Here is a 19,757-nt window from a genome sequence, read left to right on the forward strand (position 1 = left end):
CTTTCAGGGTGTTGAAAGCAATATCACATTCAGGAGACCAAACGTACTTCATGTGCTTCTGGAGAAGGTTGGAAAGAGGCTTCGCGATCTTAGAGAAGTTCTCAACGAACCTTCGACAATAGCTTGCGAGCCCAAGGAAGCTGCAGAGTTGCTTCATGTTCTGAGGTGGTTCCCAATTCACAATTGCAGACACCTTCTCAGGATTCACCGCTATGCCCTTGGCAGAAATGATATGCCCAAGGTAGAGAACCTCATCGAGCCAAAACTCGCACTTTGAAAACTTGGCATAGAACTGATGTTCTCTGAGCTTATCCAGCACCAAACGCAAGTGCTTGGCATGATCCTCCTTGTTCTTGGAAAAGACCAAAATGTCATCGAGGTAGACCAAGACGAAGTCATTTGTGTAGGGGTTGAAGATGAAGTTCATCATGCGAGAGAATGTTGGCGGAGCATTGACGAGACCAAAAGACATGACAGTGTATTCATATGAACCATAGCTTGTTCTGAATGTTGTCTTAGGGATATCTTGCTCACGAATGCGAATCTGGTGATAGCCCATACGGAGATCAAGCTTGGAGAATACTTGAGCACCTTTGAGTTGTTCAAACAGCTCATTGATGTTGGGAAGTGGGTACTTGTTCTTTATGGTCTTCTTGTCCAATGGACGGTAGTCGACACAGAGTCGGTCCGTTCCATCCTTCTTCTTCACAAAAAGAACTCCACAACCCCACGGAGAAGAACTTGGTCGGATGAGACCCATTCGCTCTTGAATATCGAGTTGCTTCTTCAGCTCCTTCAATTCTTCAGGTCCAAGCTTGTAAGGACGCTTACAAACAGGTTCCGTGCCAGGCTCAAGATCGATGACGAATTCAACTGGCCGGTGCGGAGGCATTCCTGGAAGCTCTTCTGGAAAAACGTCTTGATATTCGCAAACGACTGGAATTTGAGAGATGGCATCCAGCTCACCCTTCTCATTGAGAGAAAATAGATGGATGGTATTATCCCTTGCGGCAAAGACAATTACATCCTCAGATGAATGAGTCAATTGAATCTGCCTGGCAGCACAATCAAGCTGAGCCTTGTGCTTCGAAAGCCAGTCCATTCCAAGAATAAGATCGATATTCGAGTTACCAAGGACCATCGGAGAATCCAGAAACTCGAAATCACCCATCATGATAGAAATATCCGGGACCTCGTAGTTTGCGAGCAAGCATTTACCCGGTGAGACAACTGCTAACGGTTTATGCAAAAATTGAGAAGACAACTCATGCTTAGATGCAAAAGGTCTTGAGATGAAACAATGCGATGCACCAGTGTCAAAAAAACTTTTGCAGGAACATCATTAACAGGAAGGTTACCCATGATGACATCTGACGAGTCCTCTTCCTGAGCTGCATTCATCAAGTTGACCTTGGCGTGCTTGGGGTTATGCTTGACCACTGCGGTACTGGCAGATCTCACAGGAGGAGGAGGAGGAGGGAGACGCCTCTGATTGAAGCATTTGTTGGCATAGTGACCCTTCTGTTGGCACTTGTTGCACATGACCTTCGAGAGCGGACGGTGATACGAAGCACTTGATCTTGGAGCTTGAGACAAAGTCTTGTTCTGAAAGCCTGGGTTGGGTGGGTGGGAAGATCCATTGCCACCTTTGCTCTTCTGCTGATAAGGCTGACGGAACAGAGGAGGAGGAAGCCAATACTTTTGCTGCTTAGCCACTTGAGTTGAGGAAGAAGGAGTTGCATCTCTGACTCGCTTCTTGGAAGCATTGCACTTCAGTTGGGAAGCCTCTTGCTTCATTGCCATGTTGTAAAACTCATCGTACTTCTTGGGCTCAAAGAGGACGAGAGCTAGCTAGAGTTCTTCTCTGAGACCACCCCTGAACTGGTATATCATGCTCTTCTTGTCAGGGACGTCTTGCTTAGTGAAACGGGCGAGCTTCTGAAACATGATGTTGTACTGGTAAACAGACAAAGAGCCTTGCTTCAGGTTGCGGAATTCCTCACGCTTGCTCTCAACCACACTCTGAAGAATATGATGAGCTTTGAAGTCTTGACGGAATTCATCCCAGGTAATCACACGGCCTCCTCTGGAATCTTTGTACTGCTGAAACCATTCTGCACCTTGGTCTTTGAGTTGGAAGGACGCAAACTTGACAAAGTCCTCATGCCTGACGTTACTGCACTCGAAATGCTTGCATATGTCCACGAGCCAATCATCAGCGTCTGAGGTCTCGACACAGTTGCTTAAGGTCTTTGGCTGGTTAGCAAGGAACTGGTTGAGTGTAGCAAACTGATTCTGATTGTTGCCATGGCCATGATTCCCTTGGTTGCGCTCTTGAAGAATTTGCATGATCAGCTGCGTGTTTGCATTGGTAGCGGCCATCACAGCTTGCCTTGCCTCCGGAGGTGGAGGTGGTGGTGGCGGATCCTGATTCTGATTTTGATTGTTGCCCTTAGCAGGAGCCATCCTGAAGAGGGTGGCATCCATTAGCATATTGACAGAAAAATATTCAAGCTGAATCAAACGGATTGAAATTGCAACATAAAGTCTTCACATCCGAACAAAATGAATGAATGCATTCCAATTGAAATGGTCACATTTCCATAAATTGAGAAGCCACTTAGATAGAGGTAGAAGAATAAAACAACAAGGTATGGACAAGAACAAATACTTGGTGAGGATTACCCCATCCCAAACCAAATATCCGCGGAAGAAGAACTAGAGCTACAAGAATTCCCACCTATGAAACTCCCGAACCTTTTCGGTTATGCAATCAGGTGTTGGGGATACAGGGGAAGTATAATATCTCACCCAAAGCTAGCAAATCCTACATCCAGCTGTATCCATCCTTCAACACATAACCAAGAAAACTTCGGAAATCATTTACCTCAACCTTCAAAAAGCATCCATTATACGAGTTATGGCAATACTCCCGAACTCCCGCCTCAGTACTGGGTGGCGTCGAGGTTATCTCACCAACAACTGCATAAAAGAGATTTTCGATGTCGGCGAAACTCAGGTATTCCAGAATCTCAACGATAAAATTGTGACGACAACACCTCGGAGCTCAACTCCCCGGGACACTGCCACAACCCCTAAATGTTAGGAGGCACCAAGAACAATGTTCTCGTCACAAAACCATCGGAACGATTCCAAGATACCCGCGTGATCCTAAATTTTTTTTAGTGAAATTTGAGAAGAGAAGAGTCAAAACTCTACGTCAGGATGCCTCACCAGAGTGACGAAGGAACTGAGGAGTAAAAAGAATTCCTAACTCTCCGATATATATAATCCTAAACTCAAAACATTTTTCTAGACTCAACAACGCCAACGATTCGATCAAGCAGGGGGCTCCTAAGGTCGGGGAAGGCTCTGATTACCAACTTGTAACGCCCTCGATGCGGCTATATCTCCTACGTGTCGAAGCACGACTTAGAGGCATAACCGCATTGGAAGCAATGTCGCAAATGAGGTAATCTTCGCAAACAACCCATGTACATAAATAAAGGGGAAAGGTACATAGATGGCTTACACTCGCCACGTCACACAAATACATAAATAAGTCATTACATTCATCCAATACACTCAGGGTCCGACTACGGTACCAAAATAAAGATCAACCCCAATGTGACAAAGTCCCCGATCGCCCCAACTGGGCACCACTACTGATCATCTGGGAAAGATACATAGTAACGACGAGAGTCTTCATCGAACTCCCACTTGAGCTCGGTCATATCATATGGAACGGCATCATCGGTCCCTGCATCTAGTTTTGGAAGTAATCTGTGAGTCACGGGGACTCAGCAATCTCACACCCTCGCGATCAAGACTATTTAAGCTTATAGGTAAGGTAAGGTATGATGTGGAGCTGCAGCAAGCGACTAGCATATATGGTGGCTAACATACGCAAATGAGAGCGGGAAGAGAAGGAAAAAGCACGGGCGAACAACTATGATCAAGAAGTGATCCTAGAACAACCTACGACAAGCATTACTCCAACACCGCGTTCACTTCCCAGACTCCACCGAGAAGAGACCATCACGGTTACACACGCGGTTGTTGCATTTTAATTAAGTTAAGTATCAGGTTATCTACAACCAGACATTAACAAATTCCCATCTTCCCATAACTGCGGGCATGGCTTTCAAAAGTTTAAATCCCTGCAGGGAGTCCCAACTTAGCCCATCACAAGCTCTCACGGTCAACGAAGGATATTCCTTCTCCCAAGACAATCCGATCAGACTCGGCATCCCGGTTACAAGACATCCTCAACAATGGTAAAACAAGTCCAGCAACACTGCCCGAATGTGCCGACAAATCCCATTAGGAGCTGCACATATCTCGTTCTCAGAGCACACTCAGATTGTCCAAACTTCTGGTAGGACAGCCCAGAGTTGCCCCTGGTGGCCACCGGCGGCTGACAAGGTGGACCAACACTCAGAGGAGCACTGGCCCGGGGGGGTTAATAAAGATGACCCTTGGGCTCCGGAAACCCAAGGGAAAAAGAGGCTAGGTGGCAAATGGTAAAACCAAGGTTGGGCATTACTGGAGGAGTTTTATTCAAGGCGAACTGTCAAGGGGTTCCCATTATAACCCAACCGTGTAAGGAACGCAAAATCCGGGAACATAACACCGATATGATGGAAACTAGGGTGGCAAGAGTGGAACAAAACACTAGGTATAAGGCCGAGCCTTCCACCCTTTACCAAGTATATAGGTGCATTAAGATAAAACAATATAATATGGTGATATCCCAACAATAAACAAGTTCCAACAAAGAACGATCTCCAATCTTCACCTGCAACTAGCAACGCTATAAGAGGGGCTGAGCAAAGCGGTAACATAGCCGAACAACGGTTTGCTAGGACAAGGTGGGTTAGAGGTTCGACATGGCAATTTGGGAGGCATGATAAGAAAGTGGTAGGTATCATAGCATAGGCATAGCAAAAAAGCGAGCATCTAGCAAGCAAAGATAGAAGTGATTTCGAGGGTATGGTCATCTTGCCTGCAAAGTTTTCAGAGTTGCCTTGATCCTCATAAGCGAACTCAACGGGCTCCTCATTCATGAACTCGTCTTCCGGCTCTACCCAAACAAGAACAACAAGCAAAAGGAGCACAATCAACCACGTGCAATGCTCAAGCAACATGATGCAAACATGGTATGATATGCGGGATGTGGTATGTGATGCATATGCATGATTGCAAAGGAATGATTGAACCTGGCCTCAACTTGGAAATCCAAGAGTGCCATTGGAAAGGTGAGTTGATTTCGGTTGAAATCGATATAAAGATCACCGCAATCGGATGCACGGTTTGGAAATGGCAAGCAAAACAAATATGGCACCAGTCTGCGATAATCAGCAAGTGACCAACTAAATGCATCAAGATAAATATGCTACAGCACTCAAACATAAAAACAAAATACATGGCAGGGATCCACTCATAATGCTTGGCAAAATATGAACACTGAGCTACGGCTAATTCACTTAATAGCAAGCTCAAGCAAGCATGGCAAAAGTGCAAAAGATAACAGGTTTCAGACTTAGTGAAATTAACAGCATGACAGGAATTTATCATCAGGAAGCAATCTTTAGAGCATGAAAACTACATGCTACAGGAACTTATCATGACAAAGCAAGGCATGGCATGAAGCTACTCTAAGCATATAACAAAAGTCTCTTAGTGACCTTGAGCCAAAAGGGATCAGAAAATACAATTGCAAGCATGTGAACATAGCAAAAATATAAACAGATTCAGACTTGGTGAAAAACTGGAGCATGCAAAACAGATTAACAAGTAGGCATGTTTATAAGCTCGATGCACTCACTACAGAGTATGGCATGACAAACTAAGCATACACCCATCAAGAATACATGGCATAGAAGCTAGACATGGCAAGAACAACATCATAGCATGCACGGAGCAATAGCAACAACCTCGGCAAAATCGCTAAACATGTTAACAATCTGCTAGGAACATTTTATAGCAAAAGTAGAGCTCGATTGACCCAAGCTAGGGTGCTCCATAAATGCAAACAAAGACATGGATGGATAGATTACCGCAATATTAACAAAACATCCTTACTGATCATCCTCAAAAGAGGCACGGATCACTAGGAAACAATATGAACATATGGCATAAAAACAATATCAGGACAAGGACTTAGTGAAATTCTAAGTCCCTGAAATCAGCATCATTGAGTAGGCTACTTTGCATGCTTGTGCTAGTCACCACGAAGATCACAAAAATACATGGCATACACCCCTGTAATGATGGCATGGCATTTAACAAAACACATGTAGAGCTCAGGATCATAGCATGCACACGTTAATCATGGCAAAAATGACAAAAGGCCATTTGCTGAAACAGATCTGAAATATTCCTCTCATAGCCCTCTTCCAACAGCATTTCGGGCATCAAGATGAGATCCGATGAAAATGATTGAATGAGATGAAATGATGTACTCGTCGAGACGAACATTTTGATATGCTACACGCACGAATCGGAGCTACGATGAGGAAGTTATGGCATGTCAAAGTATGCAAGATATTAGGGTCTCGGAAGGAAAAAGTCAACCGATGGATCTGGATCTGGATCTCGAGCAGTGTAGCAGGCACGGAGTCCGAAGTTCGCCGGCGGCGGACAAGTGACCGCTGGAGGAACTTGTCGGACTTGACGAGAGCTCGTCGGGGACGGGACGCGGTGGCCGGAGCAGCGGAGAGGCCGGGGCGGCGCTGGCTTGAGGAGGAGGACGGAAGCGACCGGACGAGGCGGCGGCCGAGTCCAGCGAGGTCGGCGTCGTCGCCAGTGATGGCGGGCGGCGGCCGGATCTAGCTCAGGGGGCGGCGCGGGGCGCACCGGCGCGGTAGGTGGCGAGGCACCGCGCGGTAGGTGGCGGCGGGGAGCGATGGGCCGCGGGGAGCGATGGGCCGCGGGGGCCGGTTGCGGCCTGTCGGGCCCGCCCGGCGGCGGCGAAGTGGGGCGCCCGCCCGAGACAGGTGGCGGCGCGGGATTGGCGGCGGCGGCTTTGTCCGGCCGGACCGGACGTGTCCGGCGCGGCGGGAGGAAGAGGAGCTAGGGTTAGGGGTAGAATGATCCGCGAATTTTGAGGGGGTGCCCTTTATATAGAGGTAGAGGGAGCTAGGAAGCTCCAAATGAGGTGCGGTTTGCGGCCACGCGATCATGATCGAACGCTCTAGATGGTGGAGCAGGTTTAGGTGGGTTTTGGGACAGTTTGGAAGGATGTTGGGCTGCAACACACGCGAGGCCTTTTCGGTCCCTCGGTTAACCGTTGGAGTATCAAACGAAGTCCAAATGGTACGGAACTTGACAGACGGTCTACCGGTAGTAAACCAAGGCTGCATGACAAGTCTCGGTCCAATACAAAAATGTTTAACCCCCACACACGAAAAGAGGTAGAAAGGACCACCAAAGGACATAGGAGCGCCGGAATGCAAAACGGACAACGGGGAAAATGCTCGGATGCATGAGACGAACACGTATGCAAATGCAATGCACATGATGACATGATAAGAGATGCATGACAAAGACAAAACACACGGAGACAAAAACTCGACAACGAGGAAATAAAATAACTTAGTGCCGGAAACGACAAGAGTTGGAGTACAAATAAGGTGAATTACATCCGGGATGTTACAAAAGGTTCGGCCATTGAGAGGGAAGGGGAGACCGAAAAAGCTCGGTGGCAGACGGGAGGGAGGCAGAGCTCGGCGGCTGGTTTGGGCTCGGGCTGGTGTGGCCAGCGGCGAGGGGGAGCCGCTGGTTTTATAGCCCCGCGCCGTGTGTACACGTGTCGCCGCGCCCGCCCTCCCGTGATGCGCCGCCCATGAGCAATCAATGGCAAGGTTGTCTGACAGCCTTGCCATTGATTCCCCGCGGGAAACCGAGGCGTTCTAGGGAAGACAAGGCGCGTGCCGCTGACTCGGCAGGGCCGCGGATTTTTCACGCCAAAACCGCTCCCCCCGGTGTCCCCGGGTGCCCCCCAGCGCATTGAGTTCGGCCTAGGACCGCCGGCGCCAATTTCGACCCAAGCCGGCGAAAAACGGGCTCCTGTGGACGTGACTGGGTAGATTTTTTGGCATCGACGCGAAAAAAACGCCTGGGGAAGGCCTCTTGGGGGCGCGGCTGGAGATGCTCTTAGCTCGCTGTCGTGCCTTGCCTGCCGCCGCAAGCTAGAAATCTCCATGCCCTTCGGTCTGGTCTATGTGTAACATACCTCTTGTTTCCCTCGAAGGGATTGCAACAAGGACGAGACTTGCCTGCTCCCCACGCATGTGCCCATTCGTGCTTCCGCATACGTTGCTTGATTTGATTGGAACAAAATAAGGCCCGGCCACACCCTCTTAAAACAAGGGACACCGTGAAAACGATATTCTATGGTGGGTTTATGTGGGCCATCTGATGAAAGGAATATCTAACCATTGCGAAGGAACCGAACAGCTCCGAATGGCATGGGAAATCTGTCGGTTGAGCGGAAGTGTTTCCGCTGGAATTCACCTCATATTTGCATGGAAAATTTGCTCAAAATCAACTGAAATTGAACCAAAATTGATTACATGTGAGTTGCTAATTTGAGCTTGCTAGCAAATCAAAACTTGATAATGGGTCTCAACACATGTATAGATGATATTTGTCTTTGGTGTGTTATTTTTTTCGAACTCGCATTTGCACCATAATATTTTTCCCAAAATTATCTATAGTTTCTAGACATGAGTTTGGCATTGAGAAAATCAACTTTGTGCACGTGAGGGGGTCCATAAATACATGTAGCTCTGACGATGCATGAAATGAATTCCATTTAATCAATTGTTGGTAGTAATTTCACAATTTTTTTGCTTATAATTAGGAATTGGTTTACTCGGATTAGCTTTATAATTTATGTACATCCAGAACTAGATTTGGGATCACTATTCACAGTACGAGTGAATCAAGCGAGATAACGCTCGCGAAGGCTCTAAGGTGATTGCCATACTCTTGCCGCCTTCCCCTCTCGCCGCCTCTGGGGCATGTCGCTGGGTAAAGGCCGCTTTGCATTAACGATGTCGGGGAGGTCCGATTCAGGGGTGGCTTGGTGGAAAAATCTTGGAGGTCTTGTAGGGCTGCTGCTGCCGGAGAAGGAGATGAGGGCTTTAGTGGAGGTCTTCGTCAGGCGGTGCTCTACAACGGCATTGGTGAAGCCGGTGGCGGCCAGAGATGGCAATGGGTAGGGTATAGGTGGGTGCAACCACCTTCCGCCCAAACCCATACCCACAAAAACTTTCTATACCCACCCGTTTTAATACCCATAGGCACAAATTGACACCCATACACATACCCATCGGGTATCCTATATCCAATTGGTATCCAATGGTTACAATATATAGCATTTACATTTTGACAAGTAGAGAAATGAGTCTAAAACTCAAGTGATGATGGGGAATCGGTCTAGCACCAACACGGCTTCCTCCAGTGTCTGACTTATTGGAGGCGGTAAGGGAGTACGATAAGCGTTTGATGGAAGCACGACATAGTGGGAGAAAACGATGGGAACTAGGGATCACTGGTCCAAGAGTTGAATAAGAGTCCATTGATGTTGAGTCCAAGAGTTGACCTGTAGTACATCATAGTAGTGTGTGCAGGCTACACAATGTGTAGAACAACAATGGATGAATGAATCAATGAGTCAACATGTAGAGCAAGGAGAAACAAAACTTACGATCTCCATGGTTGTTGCGTGCAATTACCACATTGTCTCCAGCCGATCAACCACGCCACAATACTTTGTGACGGAGTTCTGGATGTTGTACCATCGATATGCTAAGGACTTGACACTGCATTCATGGATGATGTGCATGCCACAGGGCGCAATGTGCTTCGCGCATGAAACGAACCTTGCACACGCTGTCAAAAGACCCCCCTTCTGCTCTTGCATACGAAGTCAGAAGATATGACTGTTGGGGAACGCAGTATTTCAAAAATTCCTACGGTCACGCAAGATCTATCTAGGAGATGCATAGCAACGAGAGGGGAGAGTGTGTCCACGTACCCTCGTAGACCGAAAGCGGAAGCGTTTAGTAACGCGGTTGATGTAGTCGAACGTCTTCGCGATCTAACCGATCAAGTACCGAACGCACGGCACCTCCGCGATCCGCACACGTTCAGCTCGGTGACGTCCCTCGAAATCTTGATCCAGCTGAGGCCGAGGGAGAGTTTTGTCAGCACGACGGCATGGTGACGGTGATGATGAAGTTACCGACGCAGGGCTTCGCCTAAGCACTACGACAATATGACTGAGGTGGAAAACTGTGGAGGGGGCACCGCACACGGCTAAGACAAATCTTGGAGTGCCTTTGGGTGCCCCCGTGCCCATGTATATAAAGGACGGGGGAAGAGGAGGCCGTCCTAGGAGGGGCGCGCCTATAGGGGGAGTCCAACTAGGATTCTCAATCCTGGTTGGAGTCCCCTTCCTTTTCCAAGAGCGGAGAGAGGGAAGGAGTAGGAGAGGGAGAAGGAAAGAGAGGGGGGCGCCGCCCCCTCCCTAGTCCAATTCGGACTTTCCATGGGGGGGCGCATGGCCACCCCTTGAGGCCCTTCTTTCCTTTCCCGTATGGCCCATTAAGGCCCACTACTTCCCCCGACGAATTCTCGTAACCCTCCGGTACTCCGAAAAATACCCGAATCACTCGGAACCTTTCTGATGTCCAAATATAGCCTTCCAATATATCGATCTTTATGTCTCGACCATTTCGAGACTCCTCATCATGTCCGTGATATCATCTGGGACTCCGAACAACCTTTGGTACATCAAATCACATAACTCATAATACAAATCGTCATCGAATGTTAAGCGTGCGGACCCTACGGGTTCGAGAACTATGTAGACATGACCGAGACACATCTCCGGTCAATAACCAATAGTGGAACCTGGATGCTCATATTGGTTCCTACATATTCTACGAAGATCTTTATCGGTCAAACCGCATAACAACATACGTTGTTCCCTTTGTCATCGGTATGTTACTTGCCCGAGATTCGATCGTCGGTATCCCCATACCTAGTTCAATCTCGTTACTGGCAAGTCTCTTTACTCGTTCCGTAATGCATCATCCTGTAACTAACTCCTTAGTCACATTGCTTGCAAGGCTTAGAGTGATGAGCATTACCGAGAGGGCCCAGAGATACCTCTCCGACAATCGGAGTGACAAATCCTAATCTCGATCTATGCCAACTCAACAAACACCATCGGAGACACTTGTAGAGCATCTTTATAATCACCCAGTTACGTTGTGATATTTGATAGCACACTAACTGTTCCTCCGGTATTCGGGAGTTGCATAATCTCATAGTCATAGGAACATGTATAAGTCATGAAAGAAAGCAATAGCAACAAACTAAACAATCATAGTGCTAAGCTAACGGATGGGTCTTGTCCATCACATCATTCTCTAATGATGTGATCCCATTCATCAAATGACAACACATGTCTATGGCTAGGAAACTTAACCATCTTTGATTGACAAGCTAGTCAAGTAGAGGCATACTAGGGACACTCTGTTTGTCTATGTATTCACACATGTATCAAGTTTCCGGTTAATAAAATTCTAGCATGAATAATAAACATCTATCATGATATAAGGACATATAAATAACAACTTTATTATTGCCTGTAGGGCATATTTCCTTCAACGACCAACCACATACCACTCAACAACTCATCCTCCTTCATCGAGTACACCTGCCATCCTTCTTATTATAAAAAATGACACAAAGTTTAAAAATAAGCTCAATGGCATTTGACCGAACACCTGTCGGGCGTGGTGTCTGTCATGAACGACATCGACAAGGGGGTTGACAATACCTGACCGCGAACGGATCCTGGGTGGACGACGCCTTTGTACAAGGCGAGTGGGCGCGTGGTTGGGGGCTGCGGACGTCCGGCAATGTTGACATCACTATGGACGAGCACGGGCACACTACACTGACATGATGTTGGAAGAGCAGGAGGCCGCGTTCCGACAAGCGCATGCAGACTACAGGTACAACCTCCGCCTCCTCGACGAGCACCGACGCGTGGAGGAGCAAATTGTGGTTGGCACGAGCATCATGACAGACGTGGACGTGGAGAGCACGAGGCGCTGCTCTTGTCCTACCGCGCCGCCCGTGACATCTGTCGCGAGCGATGACGGCACCACGTCCTGCAGGCAGAGCGGAGATCGATGAGGCGGCGGCAGAATTTTACGACGATACGGGCAACTTTGCCAACTCTGTGTCGACCATGCCCCAACGTCACGACGATGATGTCGGCACGTCCGCAGACATCGCCTATAGCAAGGAAGAGTATAGCATCGGAGGCCGCCGACACTTGGGTCCCACGAAGGCCACTACTCCTCCCCTCCCATTGAGCTAAGCTTTGCGGGCTCATCATTGTTGGTCGATTAGCTGCTGCCCGCTTCATGGAGGCGGAGCTTTAGTTTCCGAAGCTCATGGGCGGCTGACAAGCTTGCTGTGCCGAACACGGGGAAGACATGTCATGGAAAACGGGCGTCGGCGATCATTTAAACTAGGTTAGAATAGAGTTCAGTTGAAATATGTCGAAAATGTAATGCATGTGCTCTGGTTTAGGTGAAAAACATTCGGTTTATGTAAATATTATACAAGTTCGAGTGAAATTCGTCCGGTTTGTTTGAATTTGCATCAAATTGTTTAATTTTGTTAAATTCCGTTTGAAATGTCTCCAGACATTTATGGTTATAGTTGGATAGCCAGCTCCTGCATCGGTGCTCGTGGACTGGTCATCACTGGTCCACGGACCGATACGGTGTTCGGTTTAGGCCTCCTTTGGTTTGGAGGAATTTCATAGGAATTCTAGATGATAGGATTCTTATAGGATTTTTTTCCTTTAGAGCCCTTTGGTTCACAGGAATAGATTCCTATTCCTACGTAGGATTGGTTCCTATCCTCCACTTTTCATAGGAAAATAAAAAATGAGTCTAGACTCAATGGAAAAATTCTTTTGGTGTCAACCAAATGACATCTTGTTTCCTATTCCTACTCATAGGATTTGAGATACATGTCATCTCATTTCCTACAAGATTCCTATTCCTATGATAATCCTATCCTATGAACCAAAAGAGGTCTTTTTTGGTTCATAGGATAGGATTATCGTAGGAATATGAATTTTGTAGGAAATGAGATGACATGTATCCCAAATCTTATGAGTAGGAATAGGAAACAAGATGTCATTTGGTTGACACCAAAGGAATTTTTCCATTGAGTCTAGGCTCTTTTTTATTTCCCTATGAAATGTGAAGGATAGGAACCAATCCTATGTAGGAATAGGAATCCATTCCTATAAACCAAAGGCCTCTAAAGGAAAAAATCCTATAAGAATCCTATCTTCTAGAATTCCTATGAAATTCCTCTAAACCAAAGGAGGCCCTAATGATTAGCATTGAACATGCCCTGAACAATCCGCAATGCTTTTCAGGTTCTAGAAGGCGGCGATCGATGATCATGTCAGCGTTCAACAAAGTGGCCCCGTTGGCCAAGTTGGACCCCTCTTGCCCAGAATTAAACATGACTAACCTGTTCCTCTCTGTTCATAGTTATTGCCGCTTTTTCTCGCTGACCAACTACTACTCCTACATCTAAATCTCTGTTTTTTCTTGTTTGCGAATTAGTACATCTGAATCTCTTTCTCTGTCTACGGAAGCAAGAAAGGGAAAATAGTATGACCGTACGCCGCACGTCATGCTAATAAAATAAATACAATTATATTATTCTGAAAAAATACAATCAGAAATAATAAATTATTCTATCTATTTTGAATGCAGCAACCACCTGCGCCGTACTCCTATATTGGAGCGCAAGCCAAGCCTGGCCTTCCTTCCCATCCCGTGCCGCCTCCCTTGCCTTTCCCATCCGCTGTGGATTCCTCTCGAGCGAGAGAGATCGGGGAAGGCGTCGGCCGCGTACGAGAGGAGAGAGAGAGAGAGGGAGGGATGGCGGACGCCACGAGGAAGTACCTGGTGCAGGTGGCGGAGGGGAGGGAGGCGGCGCCCGAGGAGGGCGGCGCGCCGTCGGCCGGGCCCGTCTACCGCTGCGCCGCCGGCTCCGGCGGGGCGTCGCCGCCCGCCGTGCCGGGGCTCGAGTCATGCTGGGACATATTCCGGTACGGCTGCTCGATTTGATTTCGTTTCGTTTCTGCCTCTCCGGAATAATTTACAGAGCTGTCAATCGTTCGGTCGGTCTCGGATAGATCATCGATCCTGTTTGTGTTGTTCCCTCTGGTCGATTTCTTCTTATCATGGAGCTGCTGAATCCTTCGAACAATCCCGCAATGCGGCCACAATTAGCTATAATACCTTCGAGCCGTTCAAACCGCTGCCTTTTATTTTGTACAGTATATACGCAATTGTTGACGTAACGGTGACACTCGTTGGCGATTTTTAAATTAAATATAAAAATCCATCGGTTATTCACACGCAGAAACGTCTTGTGGTTTCCTCCTCGTCGGAATTAGATAGAAGATTCAGTGCAGGCATGCCTTCAGAGGAACCTGATGCTACGTAGAATAATTTAACGTCACACAAGAAAACTGAAAGCGTCAGCCTTGTTTTGCTCTGTCGTGTCTGCAAACTTGGGAATAAAATATTTACATACTGAGGTGGAGTACACAACTTGTAAAAAACCATAACAGAAATATTTACATCTTATAATATTACAGATATGCTACCAAACAGGTAAAAACCGTAACGCTGACACAATTTCTACATACTTCATAACCAAACCTTGTCCTTATGTCCAATCTACATCTGAAACCAGAAAACCAAACTACAGCTGAACATAGTCATTCTGAATGCTAAAAATCCTATCCAATTTCTGTGTGAAATAAATGTATTCTCTCTACAGAAACATCATTCTAGTCTCCTAATAATATGATTGCTTGCATGTGTACAGTTTGTCTGTGGAAAAGTACCCCGACAACCCGATGATGGGCCGCCGTGAAATCGTGGACGGAAAGGTTGGTCCATGGCCCTCAGTTCATACGTTTGCACTCAATGCTTCTCAGTTTTGTTGTGGCGGATTAATTTGCAATCTCCTACCCTGTGTCAATTTCATATCAGGCTGGCAAGTACACATGGGTGACTTACAAAGAAGTATACGACACTGTGATCAAGGTGGGGGCTTCAATCCGGAGCTGTGGCATCAACAAGGTATGTGCCACCAGCGATCAGGGCATTTGATGTTTGTTCCATGATCTTGCCCACTCCTTTTTCTCTGAGATAACACTACAAAATTGGGAACGGTTCATGGTTCCTTTCAGTATTATTATGTGTGGCTAGTGTTTGGTATTGTTCAGAAACTACTTACTGATTGATTGGTTGCTCCTTGATCATCTGCAGGGAGGACGATGTGGTATCTATGGAGGCAATAGCCCTGAGTGGGTTGTCAGTATGCAGGTATGCAATACATATCATCACTGTATGGATTAATGATGCTTAATACGTGGGGCAAATTAGAAACAATGGATGTTAGTGTGTTACCAATTTGGTTATGTTGCCGTCTTCATTAGATAGTGTTATGAAATCATTAGTCCAATTTGTGGACCCCCAGTATCCTAATGTCCAAAAGAAAGGCCCCACTTTTAGCTACATGTCCTACACCAAATTTGCCTGTTCTACCCAAAGCTAAAAAAAAGTTTCTCATACATTTGTTCATATTTTTCTAACCGTCTTTAAAGAAGAAAATGTGGAAAAAAACTGTGTGTATTCCTCTGCACTAGGAATCTCCTAGCTGTGTTGTATCAAAATACTATTTTCTCATCACTAATTGTTTTTCTTTGCTTATTTTCTTAGGCCTGCAATGCCCATGGCATTTACTGTGTTCCATTGTATGACACACTTGGTAAGTTTTTCTTGGTTTCACTGGATATTGAAAAATATATATGGTAGCTGAAACAGTGAGCACCAGAACATGGATGCATGCTCTCACATGTTAGAATTTTGAGTTTAGAAGTTGTTTAACAGTGGCATGCTGACATCTCCCATTGATTGATGTTTTTAGGTGCTGGGGCAATAGAATTTATATTGTGCCATGCAGAGGTCGAAATTGCTTTTGTGGAGGAGAAGAAGATTGGAGAGGTACATTGCTCCACTGGAACACCAACTGGTTTAATTATATGTTCCAATACTAGAAAGCATGTTGTAGTACTAACCTCCGTTCCAAATTATTTGAAACTCTATCTTGTCATAAGTAAAACTTTTCTAAGTTTGTCTAAGTTTATAGGAATCTATATCAACATTTGCAACACTAAATTTTATAAAATATTTTCATACTATATATATTTAATGTTATAGATATTATCATAGTTTTCTATAGACTTGGTCAAAACTTAAGAGAAGTTTGAGTTAGGACAAAGCTTGAACTTCAAATAATTTGGAATAGAGGGAGTACTTGGCTAATCTCAGTGCTTTGTTTATTAAGAATCTCTTTCAAAGCAACCAGGTCAGTAAAATGACTATTTATCTCGGATAGAATAGCCTGGAGTTCTACATTCCGTGCTAATTCGGTAATTCCATTGTATATTATATAACTATTAGGTTGTTTTCCTAATAAACACCCAAGGAGATTGTAAGATATGACATACAAATGTGTTAATTGATTTATTAGAATCATCATAGCACAGTGCATGTAGAAGTTGGCGACTCTATTACATGTGATCTACCTTTTTTTTTTTAGTGTTTCAAATATATTTTGTGGGCTACTTTTCAGGTACTCAAGACATTACCAAACGCGACCAAATTTTTGAAGAGTGAGTTAGACATGAGTTAGTTCTCTGTTGTTAAGCTATAGTGCCATGTATATGTTTTGTTGATATGGTCAAATTTTGCTTCAAGCCATCGTGAGCTTTGGTAAGGTCAGCCCTGATGAGAAGGAAAAGGTTGAGCAGAACGGATTGTCTATCTACTCATGGTCCGAGTTTGTGCTTAAGGTAAGGTTCTCACTTTCTGAGACAACTGTCTTGTGAAAATGGAGCTACTAATATGTCAACCACACTCTTTCTTGTATATGCTTTAACTATATGTTGAATTTTAAGGACATCCTTGTGAGCAATATGATTTTATATCCATCTGACACTAGAATAACTAACTTTATTTACTATTACACCTACAGGGAGATGGGGCTGAAGAGAAGTATGAACTCCCTCCAAAGGATAAGGCTGACATATGCACGATAATGTATACCAGTGGAACAACTGGTGATCCAAAGGGAGTTTTAATCTCTAATAAGAGTATTATCACCATTGTTTCAGCAGTGGATGAGTTCCTTCACAATTCAAATGAACAGGTGCAGCTATTCATATTTCACTGCAGTTTTCAGTACCTTTGCGATATATTCTCATTTTTTTTGGTTCTGATTTCGTTTTAACAGATTCGTGAGGATGATGTTTACATTTCTTATCTTCCGCTTGCCCACATATTTGACCGTGTGATTGAGGAGGTGTTCATTCACCACGGGGCCTCAATTGGATTTTGGCGTGGAGTAAGGATGGAAGAAACACACTGTTTATTGCTTGTTGCTTTCTTCTTATCAAAGTAGCACATTCTGATCAATAAACAATCTGCTTCAGGATGTCAAACTCTTGGTTGAAGACATTGGAGAACTCAAACCAACAATATTCTGTGCTGTTCCACGTGTGCTAGACAGAATCTATGGAGGTACAGTATTAAACCTGAAATCCAAATGTATTATGCAGGTTAATATTATTCTTCTACCATATGGGCAGGTGATAATATTGCATTGCTTCTTTGATTCAGGACTTCAAGATAAAGTCTCAACTGGTGGCTTCCTAAAGAAGACATTGTTCAATGTTGCGTACAAATAGTAAGATTTTATCTGATCATTCTAGTCAAGTCTTTTCTCTGACTTGGTGATGAAATTATTGTTCTTTTATTCTGAATACTAAATGATTCTGCAGCAAACAAGGGAACATGATAAAAGGAAGCAAGCATGAAGATGCTGCTTCTATTTTCGACAAACTAGTCTTCACCAAGGTACTCCAAAATGAGAATAATTCTAAAATGGCAGTTCTGATCTAAACTCTGATGTTTCTGCTGAGTTCAGCTTTCATTTTATCATACAACCGTATAGGTGAAACGAGGACTAGGTGGTAGAGTGCGAGTAATTTTATCAGGCGCAGCTCCTCTATCTAATCATGTCGAGGAGTTTCTGCGTGTCGTTACATGCTCTCATGTTCTCCAAGGCTATGGTATGCTTATAGCCATATATTATGATTTTATTGCACAGAATTCAGCGAAAAGAAAAAAAATCTTGAGTAGTTACTGAGATACCTGACTAACTTGATTGTAATTGGTTGTTTTTATAGGTCTCACAGAGACCTGTGCTGGGTCTTTTGTTTCGTTGCCAAACAACATGTCCATGCTGGGAACTGTCGGCCCTCCTGTCCCATACGTTGAAGTACGCTTAGAGTCTGTTCCTGAGATGGGTTATGATGCATTATCAAAAGAATCACCTCGTGGTGAGATTTGCATCAGAGGGGACACCTTGTTCTCAGGGTACTATAAGCGAGAAGACCTCACCAAGGAAGTCTTGGTCGATGGCTGGTTCCACACAGGTATGATGTCAATGTCAGTCACAAATGGCAAGAGGAAACCAAATATTTTGTAGACATATTCGCCAATAGGATGCTCATCATAAAACAGCCATTTAACTTGCCATTATAAGGTCTTTAACATATCAGTCTCTCTGAATGCTTCTTCTGGATGCGCTCGTTTCCACATCTTACTGTAGGAGACATTGGTGAGTGGCAGCATGATGGAAGCATGAAGATCATCGACCGCAAGAAGAACATCTTCAAGCTTTCCCAAGGAGAATACGTCGCGGTTGAGAATCTAGAGAACATATTTGGTCAAGCTCCTAATGTCGATTCGGTATAGTCCGGGGACAACCTCCACGCACTCATTGCCCCGAGTATTCCACAGCATTATATAAAAAAAAATCCATGTGCTACCCACTAACTTAGACGAATTTCTTCAGATTTGGGTGTACGGAAACAGCTTCGAATCATGCCTGGTTGCGGTGATCAACCCCAACAAGCAAGGTCTGGAACGATGGGCTGAGTCGAACGGGGTTAGCGGAGACTTTGCCTCGATATGCGGAGATGCTAAAGCGAAAGAGTTCATCTTGGAAGAACTGAGCAAAACTGGCAAAGAGAAGAAGGTGGGTTGTTAACCTGGCTAGTAGTAGTTAAACATACCAACAATTTTTGGAACAATGTCACATGTGAATATGTGATGACCTTGACAGATATATCTGAGACATGATCGTTCTCTGATTTTGTTGCAACAGCTCAAAGGCTTTGAGATGATCAGGGCTGTTCATCTGGAGCCGGTGCTCTTTGACATGGAGCTCGACCTCATCACCCCGACTTACAAGAAGAAGCGGCCGCAGCTCCTCAAATATTATCAGGTATGATTCACACGTGCGATTCATGGATACATATGTATTTTGCATCGTGTCTTTTCAAGGTAATTTGATAGCATTATCCATCTGAATTCCTTGCCATCTTTCTCCAGGGCATCATTGACGAAATGTATAAGAGCATGAAGTAGGCTATACCGATCTGGGCAGCGCGTATGCAACATGAGCTTAGCAACCTCTTCAAAGTTTTATTTTATTTTTAACTTCTGTCTGGATGTAAATTAACATATAGCGTTTGTTTTTCTAGGTTTAAT

The 19,757-nt window shown here is 45.2% G+C and overlaps 1 protein-coding gene across 1 annotated transcript; it reads left to right on the forward strand.

The window, feature by feature from the left end:
• The first annotated feature begins 13,874 nt into the window (after positions 1-13,874).
• Positions 13,875-19,751, forward strand: LOC119300962 (long chain acyl-CoA synthetase 4-like). Its single transcript, XM_037577863.1, has 19 exons — positions 13,875-14,170; positions 14,959-15,022; positions 15,126-15,215; positions 15,405-15,461; positions 15,858-15,906; positions 16,066-16,142; positions 16,774-16,813; positions 16,899-16,993; positions 17,176-17,349; positions 17,434-17,544; positions 17,633-17,720; positions 17,820-17,886; positions 17,981-18,056; positions 18,154-18,271; positions 18,389-18,637; positions 18,814-18,953; positions 19,060-19,242; positions 19,372-19,491; positions 19,599-19,751. The coding sequence occupies exons 1-19, from the start codon at positions 14,001-14,003 to the stop codon at positions 19,632-19,634; spliced, it is 2,004 nt and encodes a 667-aa protein (XP_037433760.1). The 5' UTR covers positions 13,875-14,000; the 3' UTR covers positions 19,635-19,751.
• Positions 19,752-19,757: the final 6 nt, after the last annotated feature.

This window comes from Triticum dicoccoides, chromosome 5A, assembly GCF_002162155.2.
Source record: "Triticum dicoccoides isolate Atlit2015 ecotype Zavitan chromosome 5A, WEW_v2.0, whole genome shotgun sequence".
NCBI classification, from domain to species: Eukaryota; Viridiplantae; Streptophyta; class Magnoliopsida; order Poales; family Poaceae; genus Triticum; species Triticum dicoccoides.